This window comes from Spodoptera frugiperda, chromosome 5, assembly GCF_023101765.2.
Source record: "Spodoptera frugiperda isolate SF20-4 chromosome 5, AGI-APGP_CSIRO_Sfru_2.0, whole genome shotgun sequence".
Classification (NCBI taxonomy): Eukaryota; Metazoa; Arthropoda; class Insecta; order Lepidoptera; family Noctuidae; genus Spodoptera; species Spodoptera frugiperda.
In genome coordinates, this window is record NC_064216.1 from 11,736,791 (window position 1) to 11,756,295 (window position 19,505).

Genomic DNA, 19,505 nt, shown 5'->3' on the forward strand with positions numbered 1-19,505 from the left:
AAATTGTAATATTATAACATAAATAACTGTTGCTCGTGATTTCATCTGCGTAAAATAATGACTTGAGACAGAATTAGATTTCTTGACTTTAAAAAAAATAAACGTAAGCTTAAGTTACTCCTTAATACATACACCACCTGCCAATAAAACCCCTTTCAAAATCGGTCCACCTATTTCGGAGATTAGTCAGAAGCAACAGACAGACAAACATTGTAAAAAAAAATATTATTTTGGTATATTGTATTTATCGTATGTATATTCATATGAATATTTAACCGCTTTTTACTGGTATTAAGCGGTTATTTTAATATTACAAACAGACACTTCAATTTTATTTGTTAAGGTCGATATCCATTACATTCGGGCAACAGCACTCTCTGATACATCTAAGTCCTGTCTGACCCTTTAAAACTACCATTTTGAAGCTTTCCGTTCTCCAAACCGCTTATCAAGAGTGAAGATAATACCGAAGCCTCTACTTCCTATAGTCTACCGGTTAACTTTCTCAGGCTGTTCATTATGTTGAATATTACTTTAGAAGCCCATGGTCAGTAGATGAAAAAATGTTACAAAGAAATTAGCAACGCTAAAATCGGTTTCCTATACACAAATAAATTATCACATCATTTATTACAAAGGACAAAGTCTAAGGGCCGTAACACTTAAACTTGATGTTATCTCTTACAGATTTGAAATAGGTACCTAATATTAAGAGCTACTTTGAAGGATAAGTAATATATTAATAGGTTAGGAAGGTACATATTAAGTTGAATGACGATTCCAATTCATATTGATTCAAGTGGCACTATTGAAATGGAAATGGTATTTTTAGTCTTCATCGTGGGGATAATATAATATGATGAAATATTAGGCCTTAGCAATTGCACAATAATTGCTAATTGGGTGCGACGATACACATTTCACAATTTCGTTTTAATTTCGGAAATCTTTACCTAGGATGACTTAGTACCTAATATATTGATGTCCTAATACTATACTAGTATTGCTTTATTATTATTTCCTCTGTTACCATTACGACTCTACAGTGTTCTAGCTAGAGTCTAAAATACCTATGAAGTAAAATGCCTTCATCACTTCAAAAAAAGAAATAACATACTTTCGGCCACACAAGGACTACCTAGCGAGTTACCGGAGGCTCCGTCTCGAAAAGCAGGAGTAGGAACGGGGTGGTTTTTAGTCAGTAAGACTCTGACTCTGATCTCACCTCGCTCAAGGCGGGAGAAGTCATTGGATGATTTTTCACCTTCAATAAAAAAGAGTGATTGGCACTGAAGCCATTGTGTCATTTTTCTTTTTATGTACCTACCTTTATCTAAGTATTTGATTATCAAAATTTATAAATAGGTACATAAAGCAGTGATTTTCAATAAAGCATCATAATATATTAATAGCATAATATTGTCAAATGTAAGTTTATCGGGCTTGGAAACTGTTTATCGACGGCTGCACGCCATCCTATGTACCTACGATATGTATGTGCAGGGATTCACGTATACATAATGTAGTACACAGGCAGTTACAAGATAATAAGTATAGTGCAGCCACTATACTTTACACTACTTATAGTTTGCTTTAGTAAAGTGAAATCTACAGATTTTATGATACTGTTATCATGCCATCAAAGCTTAGCTTCTGCCAGCGGCTTCCGTGGGTTATCTACCCTATCATCCAAGTAAAATCATACCCTGTCTGTATACCAAATTTCATCAAAGTCCATTCAGTAGTTTCAGCGTGATTGACGGATAAACATCTAAACAAACAAATAAACTTTCTAAAACATAGTAGGATGGAAAATCTTCTTATGTAGAGAAGACTCATAGTCTAGCTATGTGGCGCAATAGATTGTCATAGGTTTTTGATGACGAATGACTCTTCATTCGTTATCAGGAGGAAGGTAAGGTCTAGTACCGAGTTAAAACAAAACTAGAGTGTGTTCAGCGCTCTGATTGGCCGGCGCGTATACACCAACCAATCAGAGCGCCGAACACGCTCTCGTTTCGCCGTAAATATTTGTAACTTGTACTAATGGTACATTTCGGTATAAAATGCATGTAAATATGACTGGCAAAAAGCCAAATTTAGTATATTACGCAATATTGTATCTACCTGGATACTTCACTGCCCAGATAAGACATGCACTTAATCAGATATCATCGGAAAAGATCGCCAGTTTTCTCTGTAAAGTTTATCGAGAATTTTATTCGATTATCATCATAATGGAGATACGATATCGAAGTCAAGAACTTTCTCTAATACTTACTTAATGTTAACAACCGTATAATCCCTACGATACTAGCAGATCTACTTAGTGATAAATATAATTACAATATCGCAAATTAACACGATGTTATCACGTGTTTTATTAAAAAGAAAGTTGGGAAATGATAAGGAAATAAATGAAAATTTAATTGAGCACTTGCTTTTGAAACCAATATTAATGTCAATCCAATACAATCTCAATAATTATTCAATGTCAAAGCTATACAACTCCTATCGTAGCTGAGCTGTGTTCAGCGGTAAGTCCCCTCTTTGAGGAGTGGCTAGAGAGGCGCCACGGCGTCCTCACCTACCGCCTGACGCAGGTGCTTACCGGACATGGAAGCTTCGGTAGGTTCCTGTTTCTGATTGGGCGGGAGGAAACGCCCGGGTGTCATCACTGCGAAGACCGCCCGGAGGACACGGTGGAACATACGCTTGCGGTCTGCCCTGCGTGGGCTGAGCACCGCCGTATCCTCAGGGATGTGGTCGGCGACGGCACCCTCTCGCGTCCGGCACTGATACAAGCCAGGATGGTGCGGAGCGAGGGGGACTGGGATGCCGTCTCCTCCTTCTGCGAAGCAGTCATGCTAGCTAAGGAGGAGGCGGGGCGCGTGAGAGAACGAACCTCTTCACGCCCCAGCCGTCGCGAGAGACACTCCGGGCGTCGGGGATCGCGCGACGATCTCCGGCCACCGTAAGTGCGGGTCTGCGGACGACGAGCAAGGGTAGCTCACCGCCCGAACAGAACCAGACCCGTGCGTGCGGCGCGTCGCGTTCTGCGCGCGCCTCAAAGAGCCATCAGACCACCACAGATGGGGCCCAGTAGGGCTGATGCCTAATCCGGAGCTGCGGACAACCTAGCGGGTTTACCGGGGCTCCGGCTCGACGGGCAGGAGTAGGAACGGGGTGGTTTTTAGTCAGTAAGAGTCTGACACTCCCTCTCGCCTCGCCCAAGGCGGGAGAAGTCATTGGATGATTTTCCACCCTAAAAAAAAAAGGTGAGCTGTGTTAAAAGAGCATTCAGAGGACGGAACTCAAGAGTACGAAATTACACAATATCAATGTCGATCGATTGGAATTGGATTCAAGAGTAAGCCCCCTGGTCAGTTGTTATAATTTTTTGCCTGACTTTCCAAGGCAATCGAACCCAAAATCCCATTTGGCAATCGCCCTTGCGAACTCTCGACTAACTAGATACTGCACGTAAGTACTTAATTGTAAAAAAAAAATAAGAAAAATAATTTTAACACATAAGTTATGCAGACCCCTCAAATAACTAAGTACCTACGTCAAAAGTTGCAAAAAAATTTGGAGAAATAATTTAGTCACATTTGAAACATAAGTCATTTAGGCACAGAAGTTACCTACAAGCCTAGCCTAGCTTTACAGTCCTGAAAATCACCAGCGAAGTAGTTAGATACACCGCATGCATATTATCACACGTTATCAGGAGCTGGCCACATTACCATCGGCCTGATAAGCGACAGTCGTTAGACAGACAGAGGCTACGATAAGATACCCAGTCTTCTCAGCTCGAGGTGAGGTGCATTCGAAAATGTAACCTAAGTTGTAACTAATAAGTATTAAAGGAAAATGTGCATGGCTTCGTTATAAAGAAAGGTTTTTTTGATGAGGGAAAATCATCCAGTGCTTTCTCTCGCCTTGGGTGAGGTGAGTGTTAGACTCTTACTGACTAAAATCAACCCTGTTCCTAATCCTGCTCTCCGAGTCGGGGACCCGGTAACCCGGGTCGGAAATTAGCCCGACTCGGCCCCATCTAGAAGTACTTAGGTTTAAGTTTTCATTTAACGCAACTGAAAATTACAGGTAGGTAGGTAGGAGGTATTAATTCGGGTTTTTTAGTCGTAATTAAAATCAATCAAACCCTGTGACACGTTTTGCAGTAGTTGACCGCCCAGCCACGGCGTCAACTGAATGCACGTCACGACATTCAATAAACAACATCCTTAAAAACTCATATTCATTCCCATAATCTATTAGAAAAGGAAGCTCCTACAGTTCGTCAACAAAAGTTACTTAATTAAATTAATTGCTGTCTCCCACTGGTAGAAAACATCAAGACTAGTTTGACAAAAAAGTATAATTTATACGAAGCCATAGAAATAAGAAATTAGTACCCCTATTAGACGTAGTGCAATGAATTTATGTATCCTAATTAGGGAGATTTTCCACCAGAGATGGGCTATGCTTCGTTGCTGTGGATGCGTTTGGCTTCCACAAATCATATTCAGCTAATCTTTGTTTTTTATATGGGAAGATGCGTACTATGGATGCGTGCTATAGTTTCAAAGCTTAGTTATTACATCTTCGTAGCATGGCTACACAGCACATCTCTGGTGCCAACCACCCTTATAAACTAGATTATGTGTAGTAGTAATGTGTATGTCTAGGACTGCCACTTTTATTAAAAGAAACAATTCGTATCCTTCAGTACGAATTTACCAAAAGGAAATAAAATAAAGTAAGTTCAAGTGCGGGAGAGCCATGCTTCGGCACTGCAGGGCCCGGTTCGACCAGAGTGATACCACTACCTCGGCCTCACAGAAATCCCCATAAAACAACGCTTGCATTACGTGTGTTTCAGTTTATCCATGTGAGTTGTGAAGTTACCGGAGGCCAAAACTCCCTTCCATAAAGCCAGGACCCAGGCTCTTGAGCTTTTTTTAAAAAAATTACGTAATTTTAGTTTTAACAGTTTTCATTGGCCAGGCTCTATTGTTCCCAATGGTAGTCTTTAGCTAATCTGACCACTGGTAAACTTACTAAGTCAGAAGTGATTAGCGAACTATTGCGAAATAAACATTGCACATCGATTATTGAATTATGATGCTGAATAAACAGTTTTAAAATATTTTCCATTACCTAACGTTTTTGAAACTAGCCGAAACTAGTTAAGGCTAGATTGCATCGTATGATCTTACGGTTTCACTTGTGTAATTATGTAAATAGGTACATATTATAGGTATGTGTGACTGCCTCGTTGGTAGAGTGGTTACAAGTGCAACTGTCGTGCAAGAGATCTCGGGTTCTATTCCCTGGTCGGGCAAAGCATCGCTGGGTTTTTTTCCGGTTTTTCGAAGAATTGTCAGTAGTAGCACGAAGTATGGAATTGTGTATGTCAGTATATGGCAGTAGGCTCACCCCCGTCACATGGGACTTATAACACAAATGGTGAAAAGTGGGTGCACAACTGCACAATGTACATTGTACAGTGGCATGACGAACCGCAATATGCACGCCTGCCTACCCCTTCGGGGACATAAGACTTTGCTAGATTAAAAAAGTAAGGAATAAGCAAATAACACTTTTCAGCTTCCAATTTCATCGATTAGGCTTTAATTAAGTAGGTCATGTTAATACAAAAAAAGATGTTTCGTTACTTGACATACTAAAAGGGTCAGCTAGCTTTAGGTACAGATGCGTTGTTGAGTTGATGAATACTCGCTTACAGTTTCAGACTTGTACCACAACCCACAATGCAGACACATTCCGTCAAAAGTTTCGAAACAGGAATCAATTAAAGAAAGCTTTTGATCGTGTGTGGCACGCCTAATATTTCCTCGTGTTAATACCTTCTTTTGTTTTTGTTTTGGAAATTAGAATTACAGTTTTCCATTAGTAAATATAGGTAGAATTGTTTAGTAGAGGGCGCCCTAGACGGATATATAGCGACCAGATTGGCGATATATTAGCCGACGAGTATACATGAAAACACAAACAAACGCGAAAGAGGTATGTAAGATTCGTAGTAATTAACGTTTCATTGTCTCTGACTACCCCCATTGTTGTCCGTCAATCACGCTGAAACTACTGAACGGATTTTGATGAAATTTGGTATACAGACAGGGTATGTGAGCTGACTTCGGTGATTTTAATCCCACGGGAACGCGGTTGAAGCCGTTAACAGAAGCTAGTAGGTATATATAGCCTATTGACACAAATGCAACGATATCCTTGTACCAATAAAGGATTTATCTTACACGTGGCAAAAATTTCCCATGCAATTGTGTATATACTTTATCAGTTTACTCGATATGGAAATACGTATATACTTGTAAGTACTTATGACAATCCGTGGCGTGTGTGTACCTTATTATTATTCTTCTCAAATATGTTGGTCCGTGTTTGTTTTGCAACAATGTTATTAATTAAATACGTCGCAGAAGGGACCTAGTTAGCTATTCGTGGTCTGTGTGTATTGCTTGTTGTACAATATTCATAGGTTACCGAGTTAGGTAGCCTGATAAGGTGCTTTTAAGGCATATAGATTTCGGCGCCTTGCGTTTTGCAACTTCTGCGCGCACCTCAAAGAGCCATCAGACCACCACCAGGTCCGGATCTGCAGACTACCTAGCGGGTTTATCGGGGATCCGGCTCGAAAAGCAGGAATAGGAACGGGGTGGTTTTTAGTCAGTAAAAGTCTAACACTCCCTCTCGCTAAGTCCAGGGCGGGAGAAGGCATTGGATGACTTTCTCCCCTTAAAAAAAATTCAATAAAAAATGCACATAGATTCATTTTTAAAACTTTAACATTGCAATTAAACTTTAAAATATTACCAATAAAGTCTAGGTACATTTGAATATAGGTCAGCTTGTTTTGTTTCTATGTATAGTTAAAATTTCAATAATATACCACATGTTTGTTGTATTTAATTTTCACATTCCTCACATAATAAATCCCTTGTTAGGCACACCGAGTCGCCAATATGAACAAAGCCTTAGTAACAACTAGTGGGTAAACGGTACTCTTTGTTGAAATTGATCTGTGAATTTGACACCACTATTAATATTTTAAAATCTTGTAATAACTACCTACGGTATATTAAAATAATGAAGAGCAATATTTTTGTCGTGTGTTGCAAGAAAATTATTGATGTTCACTGTATCTATAGTATGAGTTTACTATACCTACGTTTAGGTACAGTAATCGAAATGCATAGGTAGGTCTAGGGATACTAGTATGTATTTTTAACTAAACAAACCTATTACTTTGCATTATTTCGAATAACATATCTTTCTGGGACAAACATTTAGTACCTACTTACTTAAGTAGATACCTACCTAATTACCTGCACTTAGAAGCAAAAAAACGAATCCACTAGCGTTTTATTTTTCAGTTTTAAAGAACACTTCATAACTTTAAAAGTGATATTCGTACTAGACATACATACTCTTATTCTAAAGGTACTTAATTAAATTATCTTTCATACGACCGATGTAACCGAAAATATTTATCAAAAAAATGAAAAAGAAAAACGCTAGAGGCTCCCGTTTCTTTGCTCCCAAGTGTATTTTACATGGAAATGAAATAATATAATTGATGACATAACAATATTAATTTCAATGTCACTAGCAGTAGGTACCTACTAATCGAATGCAATTATCAAAGTGCAAACATGCAATATGGTAACTGTTGGCATTATTTTTAACGAACAGCAAATATTAATATAGCCTTGTTCATGTTGATCTATTAAATTTAAAGCTAATTAAATAGATTGATAAATGGATTATAAGTATAACACTACAAGGACTAATTTTGCATGAAAAAATAATCAAGGCTAACGAGCTGAGGACTAACGTTTTTGTGATACATACTTACCTGTCTGTCTCCCATGGGGGTAGGCAGAGACAATGGAAAGCCAATTGCTACAAATCTTACATACTTCTTTCGCTTCATCTACAGTCATCAGTCTTTTCATGCATACTTTTTGTGCTCAGTAAACACCATGTCATTGGTTGTAAGAATAATTTCGACCAATGACGGGCGAGAATGCGATCGAGCTCTCTTAGAAGGTTTCGAATTGACAATCACAGAATAGCCTAGCTGCACCTGAGTTACACTCAGTCAATTAGGTTTACATGGCGATCTAAACCCAGAAATACCAAAAAACAAGAAAGAAAACACCAAAAAACAATACAAAAATATAATAGTTATACCTTACATTACACTTATAACACTAAAACTTCAACTTAGACTCATGTAAAGTCAAAATCTTATCAACTTCTTGGGCTCGTTCTTTTAAAGTGACCAATTCTTCTGCAGAGAGGACCTCACTCTTCTTTCCAGCGTTCTTTATGAGGAAATGTTGAATGAACAGTCTGATACTTTCTCTAAACAAGTGGAGTTTGGGTGGTTTTGAAATTCGGTGGAAAACTTCTAGAGAAGATTGGAAGTCCGCATTCATGATTATGGAGAGAAGAATCTGACGCATGAAGCGGACGGTATGCTTGTTCAGTTCCGAGAATTGTATTACCTGGGGACAGAAATGTCATTTATTAGGGCTATGTATATTGTATACTAGGTACTTTCGCGCGGTTTCATCCGATATACCCATAGCATATAACCTTCCTCGATAAATGCATTACCCAACACAAAAATATTTTTTCAAATCGGACCAGTAGTTCCGGAGATTAGCGCGTCCAAACAAACAAAAAAACAAACTCTTCTGCTTTATAATATAATATATAAAATATATAGTATCGATTGGATAGGGTGACTGGTAATTAGTGAAGGATATTTAAACACGTGATTGTACTCATGATTACAAACAACTTTCCCAAAGAAACTTTTTTATATGCTTAATATTTTTATATTTATCACAATATCAAAACAACAACATTTCATTAGCACGCGCGTGTTAAGTTCCCAAATACCTACTAGTCTTCCGATAACGCGGGCGCGGGCGTATCGCTGCTAACGGCAGCTACAGCCGATCATGCGAAAGCACGCGCACGCGAAATTTTGATGTTTTTTTATGGAATAGATTTTTTTATGGCAAACGAGCGCCGCCCATGGATACCCGCAACACCAAAGGAGTCACAGGTGCGTTGCCAACCATCTATATGATGGGGATGGAAGTGCTGTCGTGTAGGTCGATGGCGATTGTTGTTTTGTTATTGTAATAAAAATGATGCTGTTACTTACCTTCAATACAGAAAGAGCTAGTCCTTTCTCCATGATGAGGTGTATGAGGAACTGCGCCAGGTTCGTCGTGGACTGCTTCGATATGCTGTCCAGTTCCTTGATCTTATCCCACACTGAGAACTGGATTGATAGCTGGAATAGTGCGCAAAAATGGTTATTAAGTAGAAGTTTAACAACAAGTGGTTGTATCACCTTTATAGTGATTTTATTTGATTTGTATTACACGTGTCATTTGATATACCTACTTTTTTAAATGTCATGTAAAAGTGTGTTCTCTCCTAAACTTATATTGTTGTGACCGACAGGGTCCACATTGTTTCCTAGTCAAGTATACCGACTATGTCTTACATGTAAACCAATAAAGAATTGAGTATTAAGTATTGGGTTGTACTAATGGGAGATGCAAGTAAATTCATGTAAAATATTAAAGTTTAACTGATTTTAGTAAAGACAGTTAAAACGCCAAGAGACAAAACAAATAGAATATTTAAAAAATGCGTATAAAAAATAGCTTTTCTTTACGTGTTCCTTAATTACCAACAAGAAACCATAAACTAACTCGCTTCGTTGATTAGATTATTATGCAAGTGCATACAACTTTGAACCTTACGCACCTGGTATTTCCGATCAGTGTCGCATAGTTTCTGTCCCAGCACTGCATAGTACGGGTTATATGTCTTCTCCTGAAGACAGCAAGCTAGTAGTACGTGTACGATCTCCCTCTCTTGTTGCCCTTTCAGACCTAAGTGCTGGAGTTTCTCAAACGCGTCCATATAGTCCTGAAAATATAAAAAGCCATTGCTGTTATTCTTCTTTATGGCAACCGTGTCTCCAATTCAAAGTTGGCGACTATACTGCTAGTGGTGATGGAAAATTAAATTATTCTTCATTAAGTAGAGGAGCATTCTTCATAGTATGGCAACACATGACAAGTGATAGATTACGGAAGTCACACATAGACGATCGACGAGTAAATCAACGGATGATGTCATAACTTCTGCATTGCACATTATGAAGTTTACATGCGAATAAACATGGAGAAAAATCCCAACACAGTGCACAGCTGAGCAGAAAGCCCGCCAGGCATGATCAGATGATCACCTCGACTGGTCGGAGGATTTTCTTTTTCTTAACTTTACTCTCTGTTACGTAAAGTAGTACAGGATGGCAAACGAGCAGATGTATCACTTTATGGTAAATTAGTAATCAATCCGCAACAACAGAGGAGTTTATGAGTGTGTTGCCAGCCTTTTGGGGATTTAGAGATTTGGTGTGAGGGGGGAAGGGGATTTTCTTTTTCATTTTATATAACAAAATACACCAGTTTTCTTTTGTACATACAAAAATTACTCCATATTTCTTCTAGACTTACCTCAGCAGACATGATAACACAGAAGATGCTTCTTCTCACATCAGTATTCATCCTCTGTTGCCGGGCCAGTTCCAGCAGTTTCTGGTCAGCAGTGGGCACTGCCTTGTTGCTGGGCTTCTCCTCTGGTCGGGGCCTGTTGCCTTCCCACGCTGAACCTACCACCCACCATTTGCCTCGCTCGTCCGCTGGAAATAGACAGAAATTTTATTTTTGAGCGGTTGCAAATATGATACGTCTACATATCATTTACATAATAAAGCTATTTCTGAAGATCTTGCTAATACAATACTCGAACAAATGTGTGTTCAGAGATTCATGTGGTTCAATTAAGAAAGGAGTGCATGACTCACTTGATGGTAAGTAATCATTGTCATCTATGGGAACCCGCATCACCTTTGGGTGATCTAAGGAACATTCTATAAAAACCTTACTCTCCTACGTAATAAGTGATTATCACGTCGTATCGTCGTGCCTTTATTCCCGAAATTACAGCAAATAATGCCACTGTACATTGTACATGAAATATACGAAAAAATTTTCACCGTCCCTGGAATAGAAACCGACACCCCTTGCCCAGCCGTCACAAAGCGACCACTCGGCCAACGAGGCAGTGTAGATTTGATCACATTTCTATGAAACCTACCTTTCAACAAGTCTTCAAGCCTGATGTTCAGTGGAGTGATGTAGTTGCCCTTCCTAATAATGGTTCTCGTCATCTTTTTAAGATGTTCAGCATACGTCGGCTCGTAGTTCGGTATCTTCGTCAAGTTGTTGTTTTTAACAGCCATTAGAACTTCTAACAGGAATTTTATACGGGACCTGTGGGTGGAAAGTGATTTTAGGTAAGTTTTTGGTTTGCGCAAAATGGGTGTTGTTAGCGCATACTTTGCGCAAATGGGTAAATTGTTTACGATTTTTTGGCGTTAAGACAAATTAATAATAAATAAATGTTATGTAATAAAACTAAGAGATTTATTACTTAATTAATATCTTGAAAATTGTGTGATATGGAATCATTTTCTCTTAATTTTTTTATTTATGGATGGATATACTAGACTATGTAAAGCAATACGATAAACTGTACACTTTGTATGAATTCGCTTTACGCGAACGCGCTCGTAAGGGTTAGTTATTTCTTAAAATCAAATAGTTTCTTAACAAAACAGTAGATAATGAAAACATGTAGTTTTAATTCCTTACCCAGCAGCAGAAGCCTCATTCAGCTTGGCAACTCTTCCCTGTGTGTCATGTATGAAGTTCTTCAGAGCGAGTGGTTCCTCCTTCCTCAGCACTCCTCCCACACACCGCAGAGCGACCAGAACACACTCTATGTTCTTCTCCGATATAGAGTCCAGGAGACGGGTCAGAATGTCGTACAGAAGAGTTGCGTGGTAGATCTGTAATAGACATTATAACAGAACGTTTATAATTACGTTCTTAACATAGATTTTTTACCAGTTCTGTTATGGGTTCTATTACCAAGTGAGGTTATTGGCTCAAATAAGTAAGGTACAAATACAGATTACGTCCTGCTACTAAGAAATTATCGAAATATTTCAATACTTTGCCTGACCCGGGAATCAACAGAATGTTTATAATAACGTTCTTAACATAGATTTTTTACCAGTTCTGTTATGGGTTCTATTACCAAGTGAGGTTATTGGCTCAAATAAGTAAGGTACAAATACAGATTTCGTCGTACTGCTGGGAAATTATCGAAATACTTTAATAATAATCTGCCCAACCCGGGAATCGACTATAGAGTAAATGCATATTCAATTATTATTCGCCATACATACTCGTCTTCAATTTATAATTAATAATAGTTAAGTGCAAGCAGAGATTTTAAAATTGCAGCATTTTACCACAGATTTTTGTAAATATGAATACAATTACAACAGATTTTTGTAAATAACTATAAGTATGAATACAATACCTTGAAACTATACAAATGAGCGAGACACGCCACCAAGTTATCAAGCGTCTTGTCACTGACTGGCTGTGGACTCTGCATCATGTCGTCGAACCGTTTCGATAGCTCTTGTAGGAAGTGGGCTCCTAGAAAATACAATACATATGATATATAATATAATATTTAATTCTAGTGATTTGTTTAGTTAAGCAAAACCAAAACCCGAAATAACTACATAACTTTTAAAGTTCCATACTCAATAGGTAAAACAGCCTATTACTAAAGCTCTACCGTTCGTCTGTCGGTCAACAGAGGGCTTAGTAGGAGTTTGTTTTACATTTAACGAGCTCGAATCGTGCAATCGATCGAATGAAGAGTGCTATGATTGGTAGGTTCATTCGCACCGGCCAATTAGAGCATCTAGTGCTTCCAAAATGTAGATTTATAAGAAGAAGAACGAGGAAAGAAACGCAATACAGTTACTATTGCATTAAGAGTTCCTGTTATGATAGTTGTACTTTGTAGTAATAAATCTTTATATATATAATTCTTCTGTAAGTGTGTATGTCACTGAACTTCTCTTAAACGACTGAACCGATTTTGATGAAATTTTTTGTGTGTGATCAAGGGGATCTGAGAATGGTTTAGACAATTTTGTCCACTGGATAATGTTTTTTAATTAATTTTTAATTTATTAGTAGTTGTTGATTTTGGAATGTTTTACATTGGATCCGACAAATTTTCAAATTAAAGACGTGTAGACAGGACAACGTCTGTCGGGTCCGCTAGTAAATAAATAAACTTTTATATGACTTACCGATCTCCGACCCAACATTAGCATGTAAGACGGACACGAGCGCGGCGTGCTCAGCCAGCATTCTGTCGGGCGTGGCGGCCGGCGACACCGTGGCGTCCAGCCACAGCTGCGTCAGCGCCGTGTTCACCGAGTTCCTACTGTTGCACTGATACAGGTTCTCTATTGAGGTACAAGCCCAGTGTAGATTTGTACCCGCTAGTTTGTTCAGTATACCTGTAGTGAGAGGAGGGGAAAGTATGTTAAAGATATGTTATAGTAATATTCTTATGCACATCAATATTAAAAGAGTTAAAGTATTTTGTTGGCTGTTTTTAGATTCTTTTTGTAAATCATTTTACATAATTTTTATTTGCCAATTTTTTATTTGTATTTATGCTGCATCGTCTGATGCTAAATAAATGTTTTTTCATTCTATATTTTTTGCTCATTTTGACGTCTGATGGAGAAAAAAAAAGGAAAAATAACCAGAATTAAAAATCTCTTGTGAAAAATTGTTAAGATTGCTTGTTTTGTGTTGAATTCATTTTGTTGCACTGCACTAACTACGCTGTCTATTTTTTTTTTAAGTTTCACTATTGAAGCTATTAATAATTGTGACAGTATTGACTAAGTTACTTACTTTTAATTTGCCTCTTCAGTTGTAGCAGCTGTTTATCCGAACTAGAGTCCTTATTTCTTAAATGTGGTGGGATGTAGACGCCTTTTTCTTCCTGTAATCAAATAAAAAAAAGCCAACATTAAATTAGGGTTTTACTACAAAGGAGGGTTGGGAGGCTTTTGCAGGTAGTGGGACGATCATGGCTAAAAATTAATAAAATGACTATGAATACATTGAACTTATCATACATACATACATACATAGATAGTTAAAGATGGTCTGTTAGTTCGTAACTTTGTTCTATGTCATAAAATAATCCCAAACTTAAAGCAATATCTATTCCAACTAATAATCAACCTTACTCCACATACATTTAAAGTCCAATTCAGCTTACCTTTATAATATTGCCTTCCTTATCCCTTTTTCGACCATAGATATCTTCCCAAATGTCCGGCTTTTCTTTCTTTTCCACTACAGGAGCTTCTTCATCCAAATCCTCATCATCATCATCATCATCACCAGAAAGATGTGATATCTCATCATCACTGAAAACTTTACTTAGATCTTCTTCTTTGACAATCTTCTCTTTTTTGTTTGATTGTTTATTTGTCTTTGTGTCTGCTGCAGCTTTCTTCTCTTCTTTCTGATTGGCTAGTTTTTGTTTCTTTGCTTTCGATGTTTTTGTTGGTTTTTCTGTAATTAAGATTGGATTTGTTATTAATTGATTTACAGTATTGACAGTAAGATAAATCATTATACTTTGGTACTACCATTACATTATTACTAAAATGGGGCATATACCAATTAGGTGACTTAATTACTGAACAGAAGTTCCAATTTTATCAAGTTGACAAGTTGGTTGGTTGGCTAGCAAGTGGCATTAAACCCACTCTTGTACAATAATTCAGATAGAGTATTTTTGAGTTAATGGATATCATAACTAATTTTAAAAGTAATTAAGCAGAATTATTAAGTTATAACAGCTAAAATAAAACTACTACACTACATACCTTCAGGAGCATCATCTGTGCTATAACCGTTTTCTTCTTCACTGTCGCCTTCAATCATGTCTTCATCTCCCTCACTCATTTCTCCATCCCCTTCACTCATTTCTCCATCCCCTTCACTCATGTATTCATCTCCTTCACTGCCATCTCCGTCTTCCTCATTCATATCGCCATCTCCCTCACTCATATCCCCATCTTCTTCCTCTCCACTCAAATCTTCATCAAACTCTTCTCCGCTTCCCATTTCATCATCAGAACCAAAATCTTCTTCACTATCATTGCTAACTTTTTTATCTTTCTTCTTATTTTTCTTTTTATCTTTAATTTCTTTTCCAGTTACTGCTGCTAAGTCTTCTTCGAAGTCAGAATCTCCTTCTACTTCTGCTAGATGCTTCTCTGCTGCCACAATCTGTTCTGTGGTTGATTTGTCACATAATTCTAGTAAATCTGTTGTTGTTGGGTTAGGGAATTTATTGCGTTAGTTTTAATATTTATAATTTGATGAGCCTACAGCTCTGTATACAGTTACAGTGTGTTGAAAGCTGTTGATATTTAAGTATTGCTAGAAACTATTTAAATATCACAAAAGATTACAAATAAATCTACATGGTAATAAAAGTACTTAAATGATATTAATTAGTATACTGAATGGAATTCGCAACATTAGAAATGTTGTTTTATCTTTTAGAAGGAAAATTTGAATAAACAATACTATGTAGCTATGATTTCTCAAACAGGGCAAGCAGAATACTAAACAAAGAACAGAATACAATTGATGGTTAATTTTTAAATTGTTAAAAGGGAAGTACACATATTTATAATCCTAAACAAAACACACATAAATAAGTTTGCTTAATAAAAAGGATACAATCAAGTCCATCATCAGCAAAGTAGCTGTTCTTGTTCTTAGTCTTGTTCAGTCCGAGCTGCTTTTCCAGCTTCTTAATAATCTTGTCTTCTTCCTCATTGGCCTGCTGCAGCATTCTCTTTCTCTGTTCCTCCATCTCATTTTTCAGCTTCTTTTCTACATTCTTCTCTTTCTGCCGTTCCTTGTTCAGGATGTCTAGTGGTGTTTCCAGTTTTGGTTTCTTTTTCTGAAATAGATAAAGTTGTTGTGATTTTATTTCTATGTCTTCAGATTCACAATTGATGTTTGAAAAAATTGTTAAGGAATAGTTTAATTAATCATTAAATGATTATGCATATACCAGTAACATATATCTTTCTACAAGAGCTAATACCTAAAGGACTAGAAATAATAGATAAAATAAATATGATGCAGGCATATCAGTTCTATCTACTGCCTGCATGAGTTAATATATTTAATAATAAGTAATCGGTACAAAAAACGAGTTGAGCGATATACTCAGAATCGCATGTTCCAAAGAGATCAGAGGTGGGTATATAGAAATTGGGAACGATCCAACCAAGATGTGACTGATGGGCGGCGACCGGATGATGAAGCCACTAACACATTTTGGCGCAACATCTGGTCGGTGCCTGTTAGCCACACAGAGGATGACTGGATCTGTGATGTTGAGCGAAGGTGTGAAACTGTGCCAGAGATGGAGGAGGTGATAATTACCTCCTCTGATGTGAGCAGTGCAGCCTGTTCGGTCCCAAATTGGAAATCACCGGGGCCAGACGGGCTGCACAACTTCTGGCTCAAATGGTTCACCAGTTCACACTCTCGCTTAGCATCGCAATTCCAGGCAGCTTTAGAAGCTGGATCGTTGCCCCAATTTCTAACAACAGGCGTTACCCATCTGCTCCATAAATCAGGTAGTTCCACTGAACCCAAAAATTATAGACCAATAACATGTTTACCAACGGTCTATAAACTTCTTACATCTATTTTGAGAACAAAAATAACAAAACATATTGAAAAACATTCCATTATGTCTGTATCTCAAAATGGATGTAGGAAGGGGTCTCGTGGAACTAAGGAGCTACTCCTCATTGATATGGTTGTAAGCCAACAGGTTCGTCGGTCCCGAAAGAATTTGTCTACATGCTGGATAGATTATAAAAAGGCATATGACTCTGTGCCACATACATGGCTCATGAGGGTGCTGGAGTTGTATAAGATAGATGCAACTCTACGCGCCTTCTTGCAGTCATGTATGAGGCAATGGAGTACTGTGCTTTGCTATCCGGGATGTAGACAAATTCAAGGGAGTGAAGAACCTGTAAGGATAGTGCGAGGAATATTCCAGGGTGACAGTCTGAGCCCACTATGGTTCTGCTTGGCCTTGAATCCTCTCAGTACTTTATTAGAGGCTTCAGGGCTAGGCTATCCTTTGCGGAGAAGGGGTCTAGTCATATCCCACTTGCTTTACATGGATGACCTCAAGTTGTTTGCTCCAAATAACAAACAACTGATGGAACTACTGAAAATAACTGAAAAATTTAGTAGTTCCATCAGAATGGAATTTGGAGTAGATAAATGTGCTGTCATGCATGTGAAGCGAGGATGTCCGCAAATGATACTTACAAGTACCTGGGTATGTCAGAGGGATTAGGCATTAATGGACCGGACATGAAGCAATCGTTACGGGAACGCTTCTTTGGCCGCATGAATAAAGTGCTGAAAAGTTCATTATCAGGCGGAAACAAGGTGCGAGCCTATAACGGTTGGGTCATGCCGGTTCTAATGTATTCTTTTGGTATACTCAAGTGGACTCAGACTGAACTTGACACTCTGGATAGGCGAGTCCGAACATTGCTGACTGCAAATCGTATGCATCACCCTCGTTCATCGATCATGAGGTTGTACATCCCGCGGAAGTGTGGGGGTCGAGGCTTGTTAAATGCTAAGACCCTTCACAACCGTGAGGTGTGCAACCTCAGGGAATATTTCCTGAAAGTAAACGAGGGTATGCATCGAGAAGTAGCGGCAGTGGACAATGGATTCACTCCACTATCTTTAGCAAAAGAGAACTGGCGCAAACCTGTGGTACTAAGCGTCAATGACCGCAAGGAGGTATGGCATAGCAAGGAGCTCCATGGACGCTTCTTCCGGGCCCTTCATGGACCCAGTGTAGATTTTCTGGCGTCCGTATCTTGGCTACGATTCAGTAATCTCTTTGGAGAAACTGAAGGATTTGTCTGTGCAATTATGGACGAAGTTATCCTTACGAATAACTACCGGAAATATATTATTAAGGATGGGACCGTTGACATATGTCGGGCATGTCATAGTCCTGGTGAATCCATAAGACATATAATTTCTGGTTGTGGTCGTTTGGCTAATGGTGAATATTTGCATAGACATAATCAGGTGGCCAAGATTATCCACCAGCAACTTGCTTTGCACTACCAACTTGTTGAGTTTGAGGTTCCATACTACAAGTATGCGCCCGATCCAGTTCTCGAAAACGGCCATATCACGTTGTACTGGGATCGATCTATCATCACTGACAGGACTATTGTAGCCAACAAACCTGATATAGTGGTGATAGACCGACAAGCGCGCCGCACGATGATAATCGATATCACCATCCCTCATGACGAGAACCTCGTGAAAGCTGAAAAAGATAAACAAATAAAATATCTTGACTTGGCTCACGAGGTTGTCGACATGTGGAATGTGGATTCGGCTATCGTTGTGCCGATAGTCGTGTCGGCCAACGGTTTAATACCCAACAGCCTCGACAACCACCTTAGAAGGCTGGGGTTGGGCGGATGGATCAAGGGCCTGATGCAGAAGGCAGTACTCCTCGAAACGGCACGTATTGTGAGGAGGTTTCTGTCTCTGGAGCCCTAACCACCGGTAGCTTGGACCATGCTCCCGCTACTGGTTGGCTCCTATTTTTATATTTTTAAATGTTATTTTGTTTTTTTTTATTTTTATAAGTAATGTTTAAAAATAAAATTTTTGGGGTGTTTTAAATAAATATATGGAGTAATATAATTTTGTGACACAATCTACGATAGTATTAAGGTTTTACTAATATTAATGTAATTATCAATAAGGTACTGAAGATACAGAAATTTCAAAGGAAATATAACTTCCTTCCATGCATCCTGATCACAATAAAATAACATTATACTGATATGTTGAATTACCTTAACTTCCACTTTTGGTTCAGGAGATTCTGCAGGTCTTTTGACAAACCTGCCAGCTGTGTACACTGGCTGCTGCTTCTCAACATTCTTCTTCAAATAATGTTCCTGCCGGTGCACCTTTTTCTGCAGACGTTTCTGTTTCCGAAGCGCTTTCCTCGTGTTTTCGAATTGAGGTTTGGCGTTGGACTTGTTTTTCTTCATTTTAGACATTATATAAAGCTTACAAATACAGAATACTTCTCAAAATCTATCTTATACACAAATATAACACACTATTTTGAGGTTATGTTCAATATTTACAGATTCCACGAGTGTCACATGAAGTCTGACATTTGAAATTTGACAATGCCCCATCTGTCTATTGTTCCTACTTCGTTCGGAAACAGAATAGTAGTAGTAGTACTTTTCCTTGAAGCACATTTTGAAAACAAAAAGGTAAAATATTATGATTTACTCCATCTAAATTATTATGATGTCTGTGATATAAAATTATTGCGAATATTCA

At 38.2% G+C, this 19,505-nt stretch overlaps 1 protein-coding gene across 1 annotated transcript; it reads right to left on the reverse strand.

Moving 5' to 3' along the window:
• Nucleotides 1–8,211: 8,211 nt before the first annotated feature.
• LOC118272055 (nucleolar MIF4G domain-containing protein 1 homolog) lies at nt 8,212–19,338 on the reverse strand. The gene is made up of 13 exons (XM_035588360.2): nt 19,001–19,338; nt 15,801–16,026; nt 14,936–15,379; nt 14,320–14,618; nt 13,947–14,037; nt 13,328–13,540; nt 12,535–12,656; nt 11,799–11,995; nt 11,242–11,417; nt 10,599–10,783; nt 9,841–10,005; nt 9,227–9,358; nt 8,212–8,555 (listed from the first exon to the last, which is right to left on the reverse strand). Exons 1-13 carry the CDS (start codon nt 19,208–19,210, stop codon nt 8,259–8,261), a joined length of 2,757 nt encoding a protein of 918 aa, XP_035444253.2. The 5' UTR covers nt 19,211–19,338; the 3' UTR covers nt 8,212–8,258.
• Between the last annotated feature and the right edge of the window lie 167 nt (nt 19,339–19,505).

Excerpts from the sequence above, each read along its gene's own strand:
- LOC118272055 (XM_035588360.2), bottom strand. The coding sequence starts at position 19,210 with ATGTCTAAAATGAAGAAAAACAAGTCCAACGCCAAACCTCAATTCGAA. Across the intron at positions 15,380-15,800 it reads TGCTGATGATGGACTTGATT|ATTTACTAGAATTATGTGAC; the intron begins GTATCCTTTTTA and ends CAACAACAACAG. Across the intron at positions 11,418-11,798 it reads AATGAGGCTTCTGCTGCTGG|GTCCCGTATAAAATTCCTGT; the intron begins GTAAGGAATTAA and ends TTCCACCCACAG.